The sequence below is a fragment of the Musa acuminata genome, chromosome BXJ1-3, assembly GCF_036884655.1.
Source record: "Musa acuminata AAA Group cultivar baxijiao chromosome BXJ1-3, Cavendish_Baxijiao_AAA, whole genome shotgun sequence".
Classification (NCBI taxonomy): domain Eukaryota; kingdom Viridiplantae; phylum Streptophyta; class Magnoliopsida; order Zingiberales; family Musaceae; genus Musa; species Musa acuminata.
In genome coordinates this window covers 37,265,159-37,284,888 of record NC_088329.1, presented here as the reverse complement: position 1 = coordinate 37,284,888, position 19,730 = coordinate 37,265,159, and the positions used below count along the sequence as shown (strand labels likewise).

The 19,730-nt window shown below is 36.5% G+C and overlaps 3 protein-coding genes across 7 annotated transcripts; 2 read left to right on the top strand and 1 right to left on the bottom strand.

Annotated features, from left to right (window-relative positions):
- Positions 1 to 155: 155 nt before the first annotated feature.
- LOC135627501 (synaptotagmin-5-like) lies at positions 156 to 7,266 on the bottom strand. 3 transcript variants are annotated; one of them, XM_065133633.1, is made up of 14 exons: positions 7,149 to 7,266; positions 6,948 to 7,073; positions 5,692 to 5,796; positions 5,552 to 5,602; positions 5,305 to 5,425; positions 3,656 to 3,777; positions 2,829 to 2,930; positions 2,680 to 2,754; positions 2,515 to 2,594; positions 2,277 to 2,421; positions 1,969 to 2,199; positions 932 to 1,231; positions 742 to 855; positions 156 to 537 (listed from the first exon to the last, which is right to left on the bottom strand). In XM_065133633.1, exons 2-14 carry the CDS (start codon positions 7,050 to 7,052, stop codon positions 394 to 396), a joined length of 1,695 nt encoding a protein of 564 aa, XP_064989705.1. In that variant the 5' UTR covers positions 7,053 to 7,073; positions 7,149 to 7,266; the 3' UTR covers positions 156 to 393. The 3 variants fall into 3 exon arrangements, with proteins under 3 accessions (XP_064989705.1, XP_064989701.1, XP_064989711.1); XM_065133629.1 differs by having other exon boundaries at positions 2,271 to 2,421; positions 7,149 to 7,265; XM_065133639.1 differs by lacking the exon at positions 7,149 to 7,266 and adding an exon at positions 6,482 to 6,864 and having other exon boundaries at positions 2,271 to 2,421; positions 6,948 to 7,075.
- A 1,027-nt stretch (positions 7,267 to 8,293) lies between these two features.
- Positions 8,294 to 10,173, top strand: LOC103979341 (probable glycosyltransferase At5g20260). Of its 2 annotated transcripts, XM_018822783.2 has the most exons (4): positions 8,294 to 8,584; positions 8,660 to 8,805; positions 8,950 to 9,304; positions 9,381 to 10,172. In XM_018822783.2, exons 1-4 carry the CDS (start codon positions 8,354 to 8,356, stop codon positions 10,041 to 10,043), a joined length of 1,395 nt encoding a protein of 464 aa, XP_018678328.2. In that variant the 5' UTR covers positions 8,294 to 8,353; the 3' UTR covers positions 10,044 to 10,172. The 2 variants fall into 2 exon arrangements, with proteins under 2 accessions (XP_018678328.2, XP_018678327.2); XM_018822782.2 differs by lacking the exon at positions 8,294 to 8,584 and having other exon boundaries at positions 8,670 to 8,829; positions 9,381 to 10,173.
- Positions 10,174 to 11,629: 1,456 nt separating this feature from the next.
- On the top strand, positions 11,630 to 19,633 carry LOC103979619 (uncharacterized). Of its 2 annotated transcripts, none has more exons than XM_065150207.1 (3): positions 11,630 to 12,161; positions 18,255 to 18,442; positions 18,993 to 19,633. In XM_065150207.1, the coding sequence occupies exons 1-3, from the start codon at positions 11,762 to 11,764 to the stop codon at positions 19,452 to 19,454; spliced, it is 1,050 nt and encodes a 349-aa protein (XP_065006279.1). In that variant the 5' UTR covers positions 11,630 to 11,761; the 3' UTR covers positions 19,455 to 19,633. The 2 variants fall into 2 exon arrangements, with proteins under 2 accessions (XP_065006279.1, XP_018678788.2); XM_018823243.2 differs by having other exon boundaries at positions 18,963 to 19,633.
- Positions 19,634 to 19,730: the final 97 nt, after the last annotated feature.

Genomic DNA, 19,730 nt, shown 5'->3' with positions numbered 1-19,730 from the left:
ACTCGTCCACAATTAGCTGGTCACAGTGCAACTTAGTTGAATCCTATAAAGATGTTCTATACTGAACATCACTAAGTCTATACGTTACAAGATTATGAATACTTCCATCACATTTGTAATGGACTAGGAAATGTTATTTATGGATCGAAGTATAGTAACCAAAACTGCTGAGTTGAAGTCTATGATGCATATGAATTATTGAATGAACAATGATAGATATCTATCATTCGATGCTCTAGCATGGTCACACACAAACTGTTTATAGCAAAGACGACATCAAAAGAATAAGATAACAGAACAAAATGAGATTTACAGTGGATTTTACCTGACGATTGGTTGTAGAAAATAATGCTTTAGACCTTCAGCAGGAGATTGTAGCAATGCCTTTTCCATCTAAGCTCGGTAGATTGGCAGTGGCGTCCACTTGAAATGCAAATTGAGTCTTCCAGATTTTGCCCCCTCCAAAGGGAAACTATCGCTATATTCTTTTTCCACTATTACCTTTGTCAATGTCAGAATACATCTGCCAATATAATCCTGAGATCACCAGAATGATCAATAAAATGATTGGTTAATGACTCTACTGTACAAATGCCAAAAAACAGACGAGAACCTCCATGTCATTTAGAAGTTTCCAAGTTAGTGAAATACTAAATCCAAGATGCAACTAAAAGAACCTGTTCTTAGTTTTCATCATATCCTCTGTAACGGCAATATTTATTAATCGATGAAAGAAGGTACCTTGCCAAATGTGTCATGATCCCAAACTTCCAAGATTAGCATGTCATGCAGCCCATCTTCCACGACAAAGTCAAATGTCTGGTCCCATATTGGATTCAAACTTTCATTCACAACCTGCATTTTGTCATATAATTATGAAGCCAAACTTGAAAGAAACAAAAGAATCAAATCTTATAGTCCAGGAAGTTACTCTTGTTTTGTTGTTGATTGTGCTCATTTTTTTCATACTAAGCACAACATATGGGTCCGACTTTCCACTCATATCCATGGCAGGCAAGTTATTTGCAGAAATGACAGTAACAGAAAGTACTCCTCTCAAAATAACATCTCGCTTCCTGTTTGTTGGTGTCCTGTGAATTTGACTGGCCTTAGTTCTACTCTTCCCAGATTTGAGAGCCTTCTCCAAAGAAGTCATAGAGAGCTGATGAGCAAAAGGATTGACAATCTCATCCTCCATGTCATATGGGCAGTATAGAAGCTCAAGGTGAACCTGTATTAAGAAGTCACAAAATCAGATAGACATTAAGATTTCAGGAAAAAAAATATACACTTTAGTATTACATTGATGGCCTCAGTCTGGCTAGTTATTTAAAAGATTTTTTTCCAATAGTTATTTAAAAAAGGATGTTATGATCTAGTACTGCAGATGAAAATGAACTAGTGACATAACTCTTCACATAAACAGGCAAATAGTAGATGGAGTATCATGAGGCTTAACAAAGTGAAGATTACCCTCAATATATAATTCCACTCCATAATAAGTAGCACATAGCCAGGTACATAACAAGGTCCAATTGCTGTTTCCTTGATTTCCAACATTCAATATATGTAAAATTTTGCGATAGTAAAAGAAGTAAAAAAAACATGATAGTACTAATTTTCTTCTTTTGTAAAAAAAAATGAACTTAAGGGTACATCTGGAAAAATATAATAAGCAATATAAAGTTCACCATAATTGTCCAAGTTGTGGAAGAGTACAAACTATAGCACGATAGGAAAGGATTTGTGCAGTAGAATGTAAACCTGACAACACTACTAATTATTCCTTTTATTTATTCTTAATCACCCTACAAATTAGTTGACTTCAGAGTAAATTGCATAATACCTACACTTCTCAATGATGTATTGTACTTAACTGTCCAAGTACAAAGAATGTCATAATTATGGAGTTCTACGATAGAGCAACATGAACTTTCAAATGATCTATAATTAAAGTGGCCAACGGACCTGACCCCGGTCTTTTTTGTCTCTTTGCACTTCCAAATCTTTGACAAGCTTCAACCAAATATCTTCTACTTTACCAGGTTGAAGGTCCTTCAATCTGACTCGAGCACAACCAATTAGTTCAGGTGGCCTGACCCCGTCATCATCATAAATCTTTACTACCAAATTTTGTGTGGGTACATCTTCAACCACAAATTCGAAGTGCTCATTCCAGATAGGATTCAAATCATTGCTCTGTCAGAGTCATAACATTAATAGAGAACAAAAAAGCTTCAAAATTTAAAATAAGTTGTAGGAAGACTTACTATTACTTTGCTTATCTTCATTCTAGCACGTATTGGACGTATATACAGAACAGCAAATGGATCAGATTTTCCAATTATGTCTTTGTTTGTCAAATTTCTAGCTTGCACAAGCTTTACTTCCAATATTCCAACTGGTCTCAGTTCTAGGTCACTAGATAACATATAGGAAAAAAAAACCTTTGATTAACTCTGAAATATAACCAGACCATAGTTTTTGCTAAAATCATGGAAAAAATTATACTACCTGTAATCCCCAGGTATTATTGGAACAACTTTACGCACTGGCCATGATATAGAGTCTTCAATTGCATCATGAATTGTTTCCTGAATTAACCAAAGCATTACAAGTAAAAGAACAACTATGTATAAAGGAAATTGAGAATGTGAATAGGGTGGGGAACTCTGGAACCTCAATAGCATCAGAAATTCCAGGAATTGTTGATATTTCTCCACCAATAACCTTTAGCGTGAAATCCAGTTTTTTCTACAACCAAAGTATTATATATTTATTCTGCAAATAGTATACCAGTAACAAGTAACTAAGGATAAATATTGTACCTTATCTCTCAAAGAATAAGAAACAGCTCCAAAGCAGGGAAAGTGTTCGGTGAGCGGTTTAAATATTACACGGAAAACCCCTGTGAAGCTAATATCTTTTACCTACAATGAAGATTGGTTAGTTAGGATTCATCACTAGAAAATTTAATGATTCCACTCTTTGAAAATATTAAACAAGAAAACTCACAAGCATAATAATCTAACTCACAGAATAACAGGAGACACTAGCAATAATATATTATAGCTCCTCAGGCTTCAGACATTTTAACACACATATTACAGAAGAAAAACAATTTAACATATGTTCTGTAGTCAATCCGCATTTCAAATCGATCTTGTGATCCATGAGTACATGATATTTATTACTTGTGTTAAAATGATTGACAGAAAATGTTATCCATATTTTATGTTTTTTAATTTAGTATTTTTATAATGGTTTATTTTAAATCTTAAAAATATATTCTCAACTCAATTTTTGACCTCATCAATCCACTCCAACCAGTCTCACAGGTCTCAATCGTCATTGGCAAATAAAGAACCATATATCAAAAGCAGAATATAGAGGATAAAACATGATGGTAAGTTTTGATCATGGAACTATATTGCCTTACTCTTTTATACAAGTACAAGAAACCATTAGGCTTTTTATGTGTGCACTTTTCAGATAAATATGGATGTCACTGATCATGATTACATTGGAGAGAAACGGATCATAAATAACCAACCAGCTGACTCAAACAAAAGAGTTCTTTGAGCCTTTGATGTACTAATTTCTTCGAACAACAGAATATCTACACTTCCTGTATAGAATATATGAAAAGAATCACCTGTACAGGAAGCACAACACCAAGTTTTGTTCGAATATCAAGAACAATGTTTGGATTACCATCCCAATTCAAGTCCAACTCCATGGTAATCCCACACCCATCATCTTCGATTATTGTAACTCCTACGAAGAATGACATAATCATATATGAGTCTGTTAACTAACCACAATCAACTATAGAAGTATAAGAGAAAAAAAACATTTATTGAGAAAGTACACTTTGATGCCATCTAAAAGCTTATTCCCTTTATGGTTATCCCTCATGTTTGCTTTTCTGCTCCCGACTCTTGTAAAACTTAATGACTCTTGTTTACAGCCACCCTAAGAATCTTGTCAGGAATGTTACTTATGTTGGTCTCATTTGAATTAACTGTTGTCAACTTCTTACTTGTTTGGTGCAATGTTATATCTCGCTTCCGCACTCATTTCAACCAGCATACTCCAGAATTCTTACAATTTTAAATAAATATGCATTCTTAAACTCTGCATCTCATAATTCATGGAGCGCATTCTATACTGAACAATTTCATCTCTTCAGTAAGTATCCACATAGACTTTATAAAAGAAGAATACTTCCAGAATATCTGTTGTGTTTGTTATTCACATGTCTATGACCCTAGAAAGATACAAAGAGAAAGAAAAGTAAGGTTTTCTGCAATATGGTGATGACACCTTACTGACAGCAGTAAAGCCTATGCTCAAATCCTTATTGACTTTCCCAATGGATTTCTACACCATCCGTATTCAGCAAATACATTCATAAAATTGTCTGTTATACTGTTTATATTAGACATTCAACGATTAAACATATTTAGATAGAGTTTCTAATTTCTATAATATATAATCAACATGTTTCAGTTTAGTGATGCATTCAGCTATATAGACAGCTTTATTAAAAGAGTGATTTGTACACTGACTTACATGATTTAGACTAACCGTACCAACACAACCTGATATTTCAGAAAGGAATCTACGTTACTATAGTGATATACCATTTTTATACCAGTATATAGCACAGACTGGGTTTTAATTCCATTGCTTGATTAGTTGTAACTATCTGTAATAGTTCCATCTATTTATCACACAATCTATAAGAGATCCTAGAGGTCCAGAGGATCGAGTGAGAACATCTGGGATTAAAGTAACAGAAATATATGCAACTCCATAAAGTATGAGATTGGATGTGTACAATATGATATGGATATACAAGTCATTACACACTTCCAATAAGCAATTTCCAAATACCTCTTTCATGGGATAAATCGGCTTGAATCAGTCACAATATTAACAATGTCAACTATAAATAAAACAATTGACAAAGTTCTGCAATGGAAGTGGATAATAATTTTGTAAGTGAAGTAATAAGTCGGAACAACATTATATAATCTTCTGTAACTCCAATATACAGCTTGAAGAATAAGAAAAACATATCATGTAAAAGGACCAATGGTTGGTTATAATTGCTTGAATACAATTTAAGTTTAATATGCATTCATTGCCATGTAGATTCTGCTTCAATGCTGCAGGATATCTTTGGTCAGTATATATAAGGCTTCTGAAAATCATGATTAATGAGGTGATCATCCAACCAGATATAAAATCTATCGAAAAATTGCATGATTTTTCAAACAAGTATTCACAAGGCACCACCTGTAAACTGGGGAGCAACAGTTCCAAGATTTAGTTTTGAAAACTTGAATGATGATAAGATGGCTGATTTATATTGTTCAAGAACTGGCTCAATAGAAGTCCGAATAATCTCAGATGCAGCCTGCAGCAACCACATAATGAAACAAGGTGGAAGTTATCCAGTTAAGAGCAGGACAGTCTCCAGCCAAGAAAACCAACTGAAAACTATCAATGACAATGAGATGCTGTAGAGAAAAAAGCACAGAACCTCATTGACATAAGGCCAGATTTTAATCAGCTCATGGTTAAGCCATTTTAACTGAAAGAATAACACAGTATCATTATCCATTCAACCAAAGTTTCACAAGTCAAAGAGTAAAGCATATAAACAAAACATAATTTAATTACCTTCTGACGATGTGAGAAAATTACCCATGATGGATAAAATGCAGCTGGAAAAATCTTCCTTGAATCTTGAAATGACATCTTGCTAAAGCTCGCTACTGAAGCAGCCTTCACCAAAAATAAATGTTTTGCTAATTATGTAGGATTAGAAAATATATATGCACAACTGAACAGTATAACAAGCTCCCAAAATTATAGGCTTTGAGACATTAAAAATTACTATATGGTTTATTCATAACACAAAATCTTCAAGGAGAAACTTGCAACAACTTTTTTATTCATATAAGCGGAAACAACTAAAGAAGTTCCAGAAACATTAACTTACTCCTATATGTCCAAGGCCAAAGTAATAGAGTTTCAAATCAAAGAAAAAAAATGAATGTGATATAAGTAAACTGATATAATCACTATGTTATCGAGTATTATACCGACACCTAAATTAGAATTACAGATTCTTTCACTGAAAATGAGTAAGCTGAACATACTTGAGGCAACACTTCCCAGAAAATTTTCAGTTAAATAACTTCAAAAAATTAGCACCAGATCAACGATATAGTTTAATCAAATGATTGTAGTAAGACATCGTAACAGATTATTGTTCTTGTAGTGAAAAACTATTATTGTTTGATCCGAGGCCCAAGAAGACCTTAGTTTATACTACATTAGTTGACAGAGGACACTTATGTATAAAAGAAAAATCACTCATTTATAACAAACTTTAAGGACATCGCAAGTAATATTCAGTTATATATTTCCGATACAAATGGACTGTGTGCTTTGACTCTATATAAACCTTGTGTTGGCGGAAGCCTCATGCATGGCCACCACAATCCCCAATGCAGTGCAACGATGATCCTGTCACTAACATCATCAGAATCCCAAGTGCATGTTACCATTACGGCATCAAAATCCCTTACTATGTACAACTTGACAAGCTATAACTGTAACTCAACGGAGACACTTGTATTTACAGAGCTCGCTTGGTTCCTTGATCACCTAGTCAAGGCACCATGTTACGATAATTGAATACGACACGATGAACATCCTTCACCAACCAATGAAATTGGTCACAGATGGAGCATCTGTAATTACGGTTGATCCTAAACGATGATCAAAGAAACATTACACGATCAGGTAGCATTAGAAGAGGGGAAAAGCATAACAACAATCACCAACCTGCAGAAGCACAGGAAAAGCAAGGCGGTGTAGAAATTAGAACAAATGGAACCCAGACAACAAGGGAAAGGGAAAGGAATCACCAACTCGCGGCGGCGCTTGGACCGCGAGGTCTCCGATCGAGCAAAAGCGATCACCAGCCCAAGCCCAAACGCAATCCCTAGGACGATCCCGACGAAGAAGGACATCCTTCTCTGGGACTCAGTCTACTGCAAACACCGAAGCAGAGCAAGAAAGGTTGAGATGGGATTGACGATGGCGAGGAGAAACGAGACCTAACTTGCCTTTTCTAGTTCGAATTGGTCGCCACAGAGAACCGCCTTCCCTCGATTACGACGTAATGATACTGTGGTAGCGAGAACGTTCGCCAGCTTCGATAGACCAAAAAGCGACTAGCGAATGTTTCTGTGAAACGCACGAGCGTTTCTTTGTTCGTTTCCGGCGTTTCCCCAAACGACATTTAAAAAATATTACTTATTTCTTTTTTTGTATTTTTATAGAAACGAATAAATTAAAATATATAACTAAAATCGAAAAATAAAAAATATATGATAATTTTATTTAAAAAATATAATAATTATATAGTATGGTCTATATAAATATTAATTAAAATTTGATAAGAAAATTATCCATCTTCAATTAGAGCTTTATAAGTGGCATAATAGTCAGACAAAAGAAAAAAAAATCCCAGCCATCAATCATGCCATGTCAGCATCAACATGATAGAAAAACATTTGGCCTATCTCATTTTCAATTTAACCTAAATCATTTTGAGAGTGACTTAATTATTGAAGTGACTACGTTGGAAACCCATCAAGATCACATCAAAAAACCTCACCCAACATTGATATCATATGCATAGACACAGAATAGTCGAGCTAGCCCAAGTCAGATCAGAACCAAGTCACATCAATCAACCAGTCAGTCTTCCGCCATCTTTCTCTGTCAAAACTGAACTTTTGTACTTCCTTTTCATGAGAAACAAGAGAGTGGAAACACTCCTCTCCTTGTTCAGTCTCTTCTCTAACTCTATTACTCAACATCTGATTCCACACACTGGGATATGCCTAGCGATTTGCATCATGCGCCATAAGAGAGAGAATGGAAACTCTACTCTCCTTGTTTGGTCTCTACTCTCCCTCGACCTGCACTTACCAGCTACTGTAACTCTTTGACGCTCCATGTGATCGCACACGCGGATATGCCTCGCGATTTGCACCATTCGCCATAAGATAGCTTGAGAATTGGAAGAGAGACTCCCATTCTCCCAAGATTTCTGCGACGTGAGAGTCGTGGCAAAAAAAAAGGCATAAATCTTGTCGCTGTAATCGAGAATGGGATAAGCTGGCCAATGAATCCCTTTTTGCGTACACGCAAAACGTGAGCACGTGGTTAACATACAATGGCTTTAGCCGACATGATCCATACTCGAAGACTGGGATCTAGCAAGAGCGATGTATGCCGATCCATCAGGAGCTGACCAACATCAATGGATACCATGAACTATCTCTCCTACTTCGCTCCTCTTTCTCTCCTCCTGTTTCTGCTCACATCTCTCGCTTTCTTCGATCAAGCTCTGTTCTACAATTTCCACAGCTTCCTTGCACCTTTAGGTAACGCCCATGAACCTCTCTCAGTGTCATCCTTGAGTTCCAGCTCTGTAACTGATCACGTGGAGCACCAAGTGCTCGGCATCAGGAAACCTGAACTTGCTCACAGAGTAAGTGTAATCAAACACTGTATACTATCTATGATCTGATGTAAGTTCAGGTGATCAACCAGCTGCCATGGACAGGTCAAACTGGGGACTGTAGAAGAAGGTCTTGCCAAGGCTCGAGCGGCCATTAAGAGGGCAGCGTTATCTCGCAATCGCACTTCCAGCGAAGCCCAGGATTGGATACCCAGAGGAGCTGTGTACCGCAATGCTTATGCCTTCCACCAGTTGAGCGATTGCAGTTGATGCTTGTAGGCGTAGAGACGCAATTCCATCGTAGCTTTTGTTTTGCTAGTGCAAGACAAGAAGAAGATAAAGTAGATTAATAGATCGATGAAGATGTCTTCTCTGATGATACGACTGTGACGCAGGAGTTACATTGAGATGGAGAAGAGGTTCAAGGTGTGGATATACAAGGAAGGAGAGCCGCCCATCGTCCATGACGGGCCGAGCAAGAATATCTACGCCATCGAAGGCCACTTCATCATCGAGATGGAGCGCGAGCGCAACCCCTTCGTAGCTCGCCATCCCGCCGATGCGCACGTCTTCTTCCTCCCCTTCAGCGTAGTCAACATCGTGCACTTCCTCTACAAACCTAACGTCACCGATTACCGGGGACCCCTGAAACGACTGATAGCGGACTACGTCGCCGTCGTAGCTGATAGGTACCCTTACTGGAACAGAAGCCTCGGTGCCGACCATTTCATGGTCTCCTGCCATGACTGGGTAAGCCTTCGAACACCCACTTGAGATGTTGTAATGTGGGTAACTGCAAACCCTATTTCCTGATGGGATCATTTAGGCTCCACACCTCTCGGATGCGAACTCTGACCTTTACGAGAACTCCATCCGGGTGATCTGTAACGCGAACACATCTGAAGGATTCAAGCTGGGAAAGGACGTGACGCTGCCGGAAGTGCATCTCCCCGGCGGCGAGCTCTCGCAGCCAGCTGCAAACCAGCTCCACAGTGAAAAGACGATCCTCGCGTTCTTCGCTGGTGGCTCGCATGGATACATCAGAGAGATGCTGCTCCACCATTGGGAAGGGAAGGATGAGGAGGTGGTGGTGCACGAGTATCTACCCGAGGGAGTCAACTACGACGAGCTGATGAGCAAGAGCAAGTTCTGCCTCTGCCCCAGCGGGTACGAGGTGGCGAGCCCAAGGATCGTGGAGTCCATCTTCGTGGGATGTGTGCCTGTCACGATCTCTGTGGACTATCCACTTCCCTTCTCTGATGTGCTTGATTGGAGAAAGTTCTCTGTGCAGATACCGGTGGAGAAGATAGCGGAGATCAAGGCGATACTGAGAGCGATCCCGGAGAGTCGGTACAAGAAGTTGCAGAAGAGGGTGACGCAGGTGCAGCGGCATTTTGTGGTGAATCAGCCGGCGAAGAGATATGATATGATCCATATGGTGCTTCATTCGATATGGCTGAGAAGGCTAAATGTGAGGCTTCCTTATTGATATGGCACACAGTTTGGTGAAGAAATAATTCGAGGCAATTAGTTCTTCCTCGAGTCAGCATGATATGAACTTTAGTTGTGAATTTTGGAAATTTTATACGTATCTTTTAATTAAGGTCCTCTGATTATATTTAAATAAATTTCCTAGCTAAATGACATGTACTGTTCATGTAATACAATACTCTTATATATATATATATATATATATATATATATATATATATATATATATATATATATATATATATAGATATATATATATATATATATATATATCTCTCTCTCTCTCACACACACACACACACAATACTCTTTTCTATCTATCTCTCTCTCTCTCTCTCTCTCTCTCTCTCTCTCTCTCTCTCACACACACACACATATATATATATATGGAAAAGATTTTACTAATAATTTCAGGATTACTTTCATTTTAAAATAACAAAGCTCCTAAAACCTAGTTTTTTTCGTGTGCCAATATATATTTGTCTCGTTAGAATTTTTAAAAAATCATTTAATAAACAAAGTTGAAATTTTATGTTATTTTTAATATCATATTTAAAAAAAATTAAATAACAATATATTTTTAGATAATTTTTTAATATAATAATGATGTACAATAACCGCTTATAAGGGTTGAAGCTTCCAAAACCTCGTTTTATAAATTTATAAAGATATCAATTAGTTTAATTATCTTTGTAAAAGAAAAAAACTTCTACACAGACACTTATCTTTTCTTAAGTTTTGATTTAACATATGCCATTGCACATTTTGCCATTGAGTAATGAATATAGATGGAAAACTCTTCTTTAGATCTAGGTTGTATCAAACTATTTGTAAGCATAAAAGTTATAATATTTTATTATATAAAAGATTTTAATGTTAAACTTTAAAATTAAATAATAATATATATCTAAATTTATGATGTGTATGTTTTGATAGTTCTCACAAAAATTTTATATAATATGTAAGCATATAATCGTCGGATCCAAAAACTACAATGACATGAACATTAATTTAGAAATAAAGAGGAGATAAAGAATATTTATAGTCTCTCAATGATGTCATGTATCTTAATTTATTTTTCTAAGTATCCACATATTCACGTATAGTTGTTATACGAGATCATAATTAGCATCTTAATTATTTAATTATTCTCAATCATCTTAATTTCTTTTCATAGGAAAGAGCGTAATTAGCATAATCTAACCACTATGTCTTATGCATTTATGATATACTATATACATTTAAAATACTCCTTTATCAATTTGTTCACCCTTCAAAATATAAGATGTAGATCTAATTTAGGCTTTTACAACAACTAATACAACAAACCAGTAAACATAAAAATATATATCATAATCTCATTCATTTAGATTGGGCCAATGCGTCATAACAAGACAGGGTTCAGGAAATAATTAACGTAGGACCCACGTTCAATGCGGAAAATAGCTAAGGACCAATACAAATGCTCTTTTTGATAAACCCTGTTCTGATTCAAGGTCCAAGATCCACGTGATCTACCCGGTTTCAATTAAGACTCCCGTTCCGAGCAAGTAGTTATAGTTCACTGGAACTCCATAAGCTAAGCTTTATATTTCGTTCTCTTACTCTCCGTTGTATTCCGCCTCCGCCGCCGCCTCCTCCTCCTCCTCCTCCTCCTCCTCCTCTTTTATTCTTCTGCTCCCCTACCAAGGTCGAAACCCTAACGAAACCCTAACGATGGCGGCGCGTGGTTTCCGTGGCGTGAAAGATGACCTCTCAGAGCTCGGCCGCTGCGTCCTCGACATCGCCTGTTTCCTCGGCCCCATAGCGCCCCCGCCTCGGCAGGAATCCCCCCCGTCATCGCCCCGCCCCGCCACGCCGCCACCGCCGCCGCAGAAGCCGCGGCCCTCCGCGAGGGCCCTGTCCGGGATCCTAAGCGACCTCGGCGAGGACGGAGGCGTTTTCCGCAGCGACCCCTCTCGCCTCTCCCGGAGCTCACCCGATCGGGACCGGAGATCCACTGATCGGGCGGGTGGGGTGAGGACCATTAGGGTGTCGGCGGAGGTCCTGGAATTCGTTGGCCATATTATCAAGCGCCCAGAGTTGTGGCTGGACTTCCCGGTGTCTGTGGATGAAGGTGAATTCCCTATCTTCGTCTATGTATTGATTCCGATATGTTATCATGTCGTTTGATCACAATCTTACGTGTGATTCTCTGTCTTCCTTGAATTCTTGACTATTGCGAGGTTTCCCATTCAACATTATGTTCATGAATCATTAGTTTGATGTGTTAGATAGGACATTCTTCCTTTCAGCTTTCTCTATTAGTTACAATCTTACCACTATGAGTGTGTTTGCGGCAGTCTTCATCAACTACCAACTTTTGTTGGTGACTAAGAGGTGAAATTTTATTGGCTTGCCAATATTAGTACAGAACTGCACAAAGGTAATGATCTTCCAGTTAGTCTAGGTTACCTCAGAAATAAATTTTGCTGTTATTTTCTTTTAGGGTTAAAGACATGTTTAATTAGGAAAAATCACTTTTTCATTGTAACTATAGTTACCTTCTTGTCTGATGTATGGATATGATTAAAATATATCAGCATTGTTGTCTATATTAACCTATAAGTTAAACTTATTCTTCTCTTGATGGATAGACCACTATATCTTAGAAATCAGATCTGCTCAATTGGAAGATCCTAATTGATAACTTTCTGTCATGGCTTTCATGTTGTTTGTAAAATTTAATGTTGCAGTTCACTCATGAGATGGATTATTTTGTAATACTTTTATGTGTCCTTGATCATGCCCGACATACTAGCGGCATGACTATGGTAGCCCTAGGTTATCCACTGTAAGCTAATGATAAACTATGTAAATAAAAAGGTTGTTCTCAAACATATTTAGGATGAGAATATCCTAAACCAAAAAGCAAAATGTAGGTCAAGAAATGACTTAAATTCTTTGATTTTATCAAGTATAAAAAATAACTTAATTTCTTCATTAAAGAAAATGATTTTGGCCATAAGAAACTCATGTATCTTTTCTAAACATCTAATACTACCCTGAAACACTTGAAAATAATAACATTTAAAGATCACACTTAATTTACTTGTTTATGTCTTGAACAGGAGACAACTTCACAAGATTAATATCTTTGGAAGTATTTGAAACATTGAAAGTTGAAATTGAAACCAATAAAATCCAGTCTTTATTATTTCAATGTAATCTTGATCCTAGTTAGATTCTATCTATCAACTTTTTGTGTGAGGGGAATCTAGGTGTTTGTGTTTGATGTTTCAGATATGTGGACTTTAAGGTGTGTTGATCAATTTAATTCTTTTTCAATTTATAATCATTACATCTTAACTATAACAAACATTTTGGCACGATTGTTTTCCTTATTTTTTTTATTTTCCTTCAGTGATTGAGATTTATATCATACAGTCTAGGTGATGGAGAACCATCTTGCTTTATAAAAGATTTCGGAAGACTTTATTCTAGGCAAAGAAATTAGAAAAAAAAGTCATTAATTAGTTGGCCGAGAAACTCCAAGATTTGTATTAAAAATTGAAGAGAATTTTACTCTTTCTAGGTGATAACCTTAGGACTCTACTTTTGTATTAAATGCACTCTTTTTCTTCTCAGCTGTAATAAATTATCTTAAAATTATTTAGATTTTCTATCATTCACATTTTGGGTATCTAAAAGGTTTGTAAGTTCCCTAGGAGGTTCCTCTTGGGGAATCATTGCTTACATTGATTGTATTAAGGCTCTTAAACCCCTATAAATAGTGGGGCTTGTCAATGGATCAAACATTTCAGATTTGAATAAAAAAGAATTGCATTTTCTTTCTTCTAGTCTCTTTCTCTCATCTCTAATCTTTAATTTCTAATCTCACTCCTCTCTTACTCTCTGTCTATTTCTCTACCTTGTTCTACATGAGTTTGGTATCAAAACACATCAGGAAACTTGTCCTGTACTCCATTGAGCCTCAATTAATAGCAAAAGCTTCAATCAATAGTGAGGCCACTCACATATCCTTATACTTCTAACGTCAATCCCTTGCATGTGGAGTTAGACTTTGGGGCGATTGTCATGGAATTGGTATAATATTTAGATCTTGGTAGAATACTTCTAACGTAATTTTTGATAACTTCACTAATATTTTTGTTGAAAAAAGTATATTTCGTTAGATAGTGCTTTTCGTTGCTTCTTCTCCCCTTGTTTTCTTTTTTTTCCCTATTTATCAACCTCTCTCTCTCCTTTAACTACAACTATAGTAGCATTAAAATTTAAAACTTTGAAAGTTGTAAAAAAAAAGCCCAAAAGTGAAAAAAAAAAAGGGTGAGTTTTCTTCGACCTTGAATGCTACCAAAGCCTTTGCTGACATCAAAATAAGAATGACCATTGCTCTTGTTCTTAGGCACCTTGACGTTAGTAAACTCTTTGAGGTCATTTGTGATGCCTTTGCTATAAGCATATGAAGATTTCAAGTCAAGAGGGTCAGCCTATCGCCTTTTTCAATGAGAAACTCAATTATATAAGACAACATTATTCTACCTGCATTAGAGAACTCTACACAAATATGCAATGTCTTAGGTATTGACGATATCATATTTTACCACAAGAGTTTATCTTGTTTTGAATGCTCAATATGCCAAGTGGATTAAGTTCCTCAATAAATATTTTTTTATAATTAAGCATTATTCTGATACTCAAAACAAGGTTGTCGATGCCCTTAGTTGAGTTTCTACGATCTTATCTACCATGAGTTTCAAGGTCATAGGATTCGAGCGATCAAAAGAAGAATATATCTAATGTATAGACTTTAGCCACATTTATCAAGAAATCCAAGATGGAAACTATTGTGAATATATGAACTTCACTGTTAGGGATGATTATTTTTTTTTGGTCTACTAAATTGTGTGTTCCCCGATCCTGCCTTTGAGATTTGTTTGGGAAATGCATGCAAGTGGATTAGCAGGTCACCTAGGTCGAGACATGGCCATTGCATTAGTCGAGGATAGATTTTACTCATCTTTCTTAAAACGAGATGTCGCTTGGGCAGTGTCGCACTTGTCAATTTGCCAAAACTCGCAAACACAATACTGACCTATATACCCCAGTACCCATTCCATACTCACCATGACAAGATGTGGATTTAGATTGTCTTTGGACTTCCTAAAACAACCCGTGACTATGACTCTATTTTGATTATTATTGATTAATTTAAAAAATGACTCACTTTATCCCATGTAATAAGACCAACGATGCTTGACACATTGCTAAATTGTTCTTTCGAGAAGTGATTAAGCTACATGGATTACCCTCAACCATAATGTCCAATAGGGATGTGAAAATTGTTAACTATTTTTGAAGAACTTGTGAAAACTACTTGGCACAATATTGAAATTCTCTTCAGCCTTTCACCTCTAGACTGATGGTTAAACTGAGGTTGTTAATCGTTCATTGGGAAATCTTCTTAGATGTTTAGTTGAGAGAAACTAAAGAATTAAGACTTAACCGTATCCACGACAAAGTATGCATACAGTAACTCAATCAATCGGCTAGACTCCTCACACACCCATTGACCTTGCACCCCTTCCACTTGATTATTATGCCTTAGAACTAGCCCACTCCTTCGCGCAACATATCCATGATTTGTATGTTGAGATTCAACGTAAAATTACTCTAAGTAATAAAAGTTACAAACTTACTGCTAATGCACATTGTAGGAGTCAAGAGTTCCAAATTAGTAATTATATCTTGGTTCACATTTGCCTTAAGAGATTCCCCAAAAACTCATACAAGAAGTTGTATGCCCGAGCTATTTGTCCTTTCCCTATTATCCAAAAACTGGGATTTAATGCATGTGTGCTTCATTTGCCTTTCGTCTTAAATATTAGTTCAATTTTCAATATGAAGGATTTAATTCCATATTATGGTACTTTTGAGCTTCCTCCTCTATCTACTAGTGATCTTGCATGTGACAATCCTCGTAAAGCACAGTCTCTTACAACACATGGATGACGTAGAGACCATCCTTGATCAAGGTTTGACGTACCGAAACGTACCACTCGGTACGGGTGGTACATATTAGTCCGACAGAAGACCAGTATGGGCGGTACATCGGTACACCCTAGTATACTATGTGTCGGTCACTCGGTACAACTCGATATAGCTCGGTATGTATCATACTGATAACTGGTCAGTACACCGGTACAGAACGGTAATATGAACCATGTCTTTGATGACTACCCTGTTTTGTCTACTACTAGCATCATGAAACACTTTCTTTTCAAGTGGTATGATTGTCCAACTTCTGATGCCACTCGGATTATTTTGGAGAAACTTCATGACTTTGCACTAAACTTGTTGGATTATCACTCTTCGGGGTCATGTTCTTTCCATCAAGAGAGAATGATGGAGAACCATCTATTTTTATAAAGGATTTCAGAAGAGTTTATTCTAGGCAAAGAAATCAACAAAAACGCCATCAATTAATTGGCTTAGAAACTCCAAGAGTTGTATGAAAAATTAAAGAGCTTTTTGTTCTTTCTAAATGTGAACCTTGAGACTCTACATTTGTATTAAGTGCACTATTTTTCTTCTTAGTTGTGTTAAATTTTCTTAAAGCTATTTAGGTTTTCTGGAAGTCACATTTTGGATTTTTAAAGGGCATGCAAGTTCCCTAGGAGGTAACTCTTGGGAAACATTGCCTACATTGATTTTATTAAGACTCTTAAACCCCAGAAATAGTGGGGCTTGTCAATGGATCAAACACTTAAGATTTAAATGAAAACCTTGCATCTTCTTACCCTTCTAGTCCCTTACTCTCCTCTCTAATCTCACTTCTCTCTTCCTATCTTGCTCTCTTGCTTTCTCTCTACTTCTCTCTACTTTGTTCTACATCACTAGGGGTATGACATTTGATGGTTGCTCAACACGCCAGTGAAATTCCACTATAGGTATCTTGGTAACAACAAAAGAGGCCATAGATTAAAGATAATGCGGAAAGAAAAGGAAAATAAAAAATCCACTGTTATTTTGTGTTATTGGTGGTTGATGTTTCTGGCCATCTTCTCACTGCTAACTGATTACCCCTGACTTCTTGTAGGCATAAAGGTATCATTTCAGTTTCTCTGACATCCTAGGAAAGGAGGCACTGAAGGGGGGGATTAGAAAAAAAAAATTCTAACATCACTTGTTGTCAGTTACTTTTCCATCATCATTTCCTGTATGCCTAGGATGCACTGCAATGTTGTAAAGGAAACGTTGAAAATGAGGATCAGTAGGAAAAATATAAATTTCAATTTGAGTTGTAGTTTTGGATGGACTGGGCTCAAGCTAGAAAATTACCATTAAACTTAGGAAAAAATATGCTCCTACTTTGGTAACCCAATCAGAAGGAAGTTAATAATGTTGTTTGGAAGCACATGCTACCTTGTATGATGACAAATTAAATTATTGTTGATTGCAGTATGCCATTTGCATTTAGGTTCCAAGTCTTGGTAAGGCAACAAAGCCTGAGCAGTTCATACTTATCTATAAAATATACATTTTATTAACATCATTCTTCAATTCCACCTTTAATTTAGTATCTGGGGATCCAAAACTAGAAGATCATTTTCTTTTTCTCCTAGGACTTATGTTCAGCATATATCAATATTCTAAATAATACATTTTTCTTTCAAGTATTCTTTTTTCTTGGAAATATAATAGCATATCATAGTTCTTTGTTAAAAAAAAGCTATAGATGGTAACATTTAAACGTATTTAACATAGCAGTGACTTGGGTTTCAAAAATAAACTATCAAAATCATATGGATCATGTAAAGGCTGAACTCAAAATCGCCGCTCATGTTTACTATTGTTGAGAAACTATACTAGATTCTAAGATATTTTTCCTCTTAATACATTCTTCAATTGATCCCATCTTAATTTAAATTTAGTCTCTTCATTAAATATTTTTTTTTCACATGTTCAAAAACTTTGCAATATTATTTATTTTTAGTGCTCATATCCAAGACTTCAAAGTATTCCAGGATGTACAGAAACTGCATAAGGGATGTAGTAGCTTACTTGACTACAAAAGATGGAAAGAAACAATTTGCTATAACTGCAAAAATCATTACCTATCTACTTCTGCTTATTAACAATGCTGATGTTTTTGTTTGCTGGTTGACTACCAACGAAAGTGATAACTGAAGTTGTTCAAATTTTGCAGAGTTTCATATGTCTCACACTCAAAGAGAGCATGTTTCTGCTGTTGAGGACTGCATTCCTGATTTATTATCTCTTCGAATAAGCCTTTGTCCCACCTACATGAGTGAGGAATCCTTTTGGAGGATATACTTTGCATTATTGCATCCCAAGCTGAGCAAACATGACTCTGAACTGTTAGCAACTCATCGGGTAAGAGATTTAATTCATAATACAGATGAAATTATATTAGTTTTTGAATGGCGGTTCAACTGTTACATTTTTACAGTTGCTGATACATTAGTCCAACCATGTATTGTTAACAGCCTTGTCCTCTTCCCAGTTTACAAGGTCATTCCTCTGTGTGATATGCCTAGCTGACTTCAACTGACTGCCTAATTTTTCACAATTGTCACTGACCTGATGATATATTCTTTAGATATTTAGACAAACATGCTTGTACTTTGATAATTTGATTTCTTTGGGCTCCTGAGAAAAGGATGAATGGGATTATTGACACACCCTTCCAAGCAAGAATTTGCTCCTTTTCTGAATGACCTATTTTGTGAATGCTTAAATTCTTGAACTTAGCTTAGCGATAGACATCTCCTACTGTCCACCTTGGTTTTCCCTAATAAATGCTCCATGACAAGCACCATATTGTAACAAATTACTTGTTAGTTTTGGGCCTTTGGTGTATTTCCTTTCTATTATCTTACTGCACTCATCACAGATTTTTGACTCATTTTGCACAATGGAAAAGGAGAGACACAGTGGGTCAGTTACTCGATGGCAGAACCTCTACTTGGAGAGCATATCCTCGTTGAAAAGTGAAACATGTGTCAGCATCCAGCAAGAGGACATTAACGAAACATGGGAAGATGCATCGATCACCAGGACAGGATCACAACAAAGCATATATCAGTGGTGTGAGGTACCCGATGCAAAAGACACTCCTACCGATGCAACAAGACTTGGATTCAATGATGTTTCAGTTGACGCCAGTGAGGGTAATGTTTTTGTGATGGTGAATCACATGGACTCTTTCTTGGCAGCGGAACAGGTGGTGCATTCGCCTTGTTCCTTGAGAAGGAAACATGTTTCTTCCGGTGAGGAAAACACAGCAAATTTAGAAATGACGAAATCAAAGATGCCCTCAGATGAGGAATATGGTGATTGGCAGGCGGTTGAAGATTCAGACTTGGTAAGTCTAAAAATTCTTTAGTTGACAAAATTACTGAGAGTTTCCACTTCGTACATAATTTTCCTTTTCTTTTTTTTTTTCTCTTCATAAAGAAAATTTTCATGCTCATACTGCTGCTAAGCTTTCATAAGAACTTTTACACAAAGTTCATTACTGTATATTTTTCTGTAACTAGTTATTCTTTTATCAGATTAGCTTTAGTTTGATCACATACTTCTTGCACTCAACTCTGATGTTATTTTAAATTATCTTCACGTTGCAGACTACATTTAGTTCACCAAATATACTCAGGTAAGT

What these genes read in the sequence shown, in the direction of transcription:
- LOC135627501 (XM_065133629.1), bottom strand. Translation starts at nt 7,052, where the DNA reads ATGTCCTTCTTCGTCGGGATCGTCCTAGGGATTGCGTTTGGGCTTGGG. An exon ending in TCTGGCCTTATGTCAATGAG is followed by an intron (nt 5,426 to 5,551) that starts GTTCTGTGCTTT and finishes TGGTTGCTGCAG; the next exon opens with GCTGCATCTGAGATTATTCG. An exon ending in CAATCAACAACAAAACAAGA is followed by an intron (nt 856 to 931) that starts GTAACTTCCTGG and finishes GACAAAATGCAG; the next exon opens with GTTGTGAATGAAAGTTTGAA.
- LOC103979619 (XM_018823243.2), top strand. Translation starts at nt 11,762, where the DNA reads ATGGCGGCGCGTGGTTTCCGTGGCGTGAAAGATGACCTCTCAGAGCTC. An exon ending in CCCGGTGTCTGTGGATGAAG is followed by an intron (nt 12,162 to 18,254) that starts GTGAATTCCCTA and finishes CAAATTTTGCAG; the next exon opens with AGTTTCATATGTCTCACACT. An exon ending in AACTGTTAGCAACTCATCGG is followed by an intron (nt 18,443 to 18,962) that starts GTAAGAGATTTA and finishes CACTCATCACAG; the next exon opens with ATTTTTGACTCATTTTGCAC.
- LOC103979341 (XM_018822783.2), top strand. Translation starts at nt 8,354, where the DNA reads ATGGATACCATGAACTATCTCTCCTACTTCGCTCCTCTTTCTCTCCTC. An exon ending in AACCTGAACTTGCTCACAGA is followed by an intron (nt 8,585 to 8,659) that starts GTAAGTGTAATC and finishes TGCCATGGACAG; the next exon opens with GTCAAACTGGGGACTGTAGA. An exon ending in AATGCTTATGCCTTCCACCA is followed by an intron (nt 8,806 to 8,949) that starts GTTGAGCGATTG and finishes ACTGTGACGCAG; the next exon opens with GAGTTACATTGAGATGGAGA.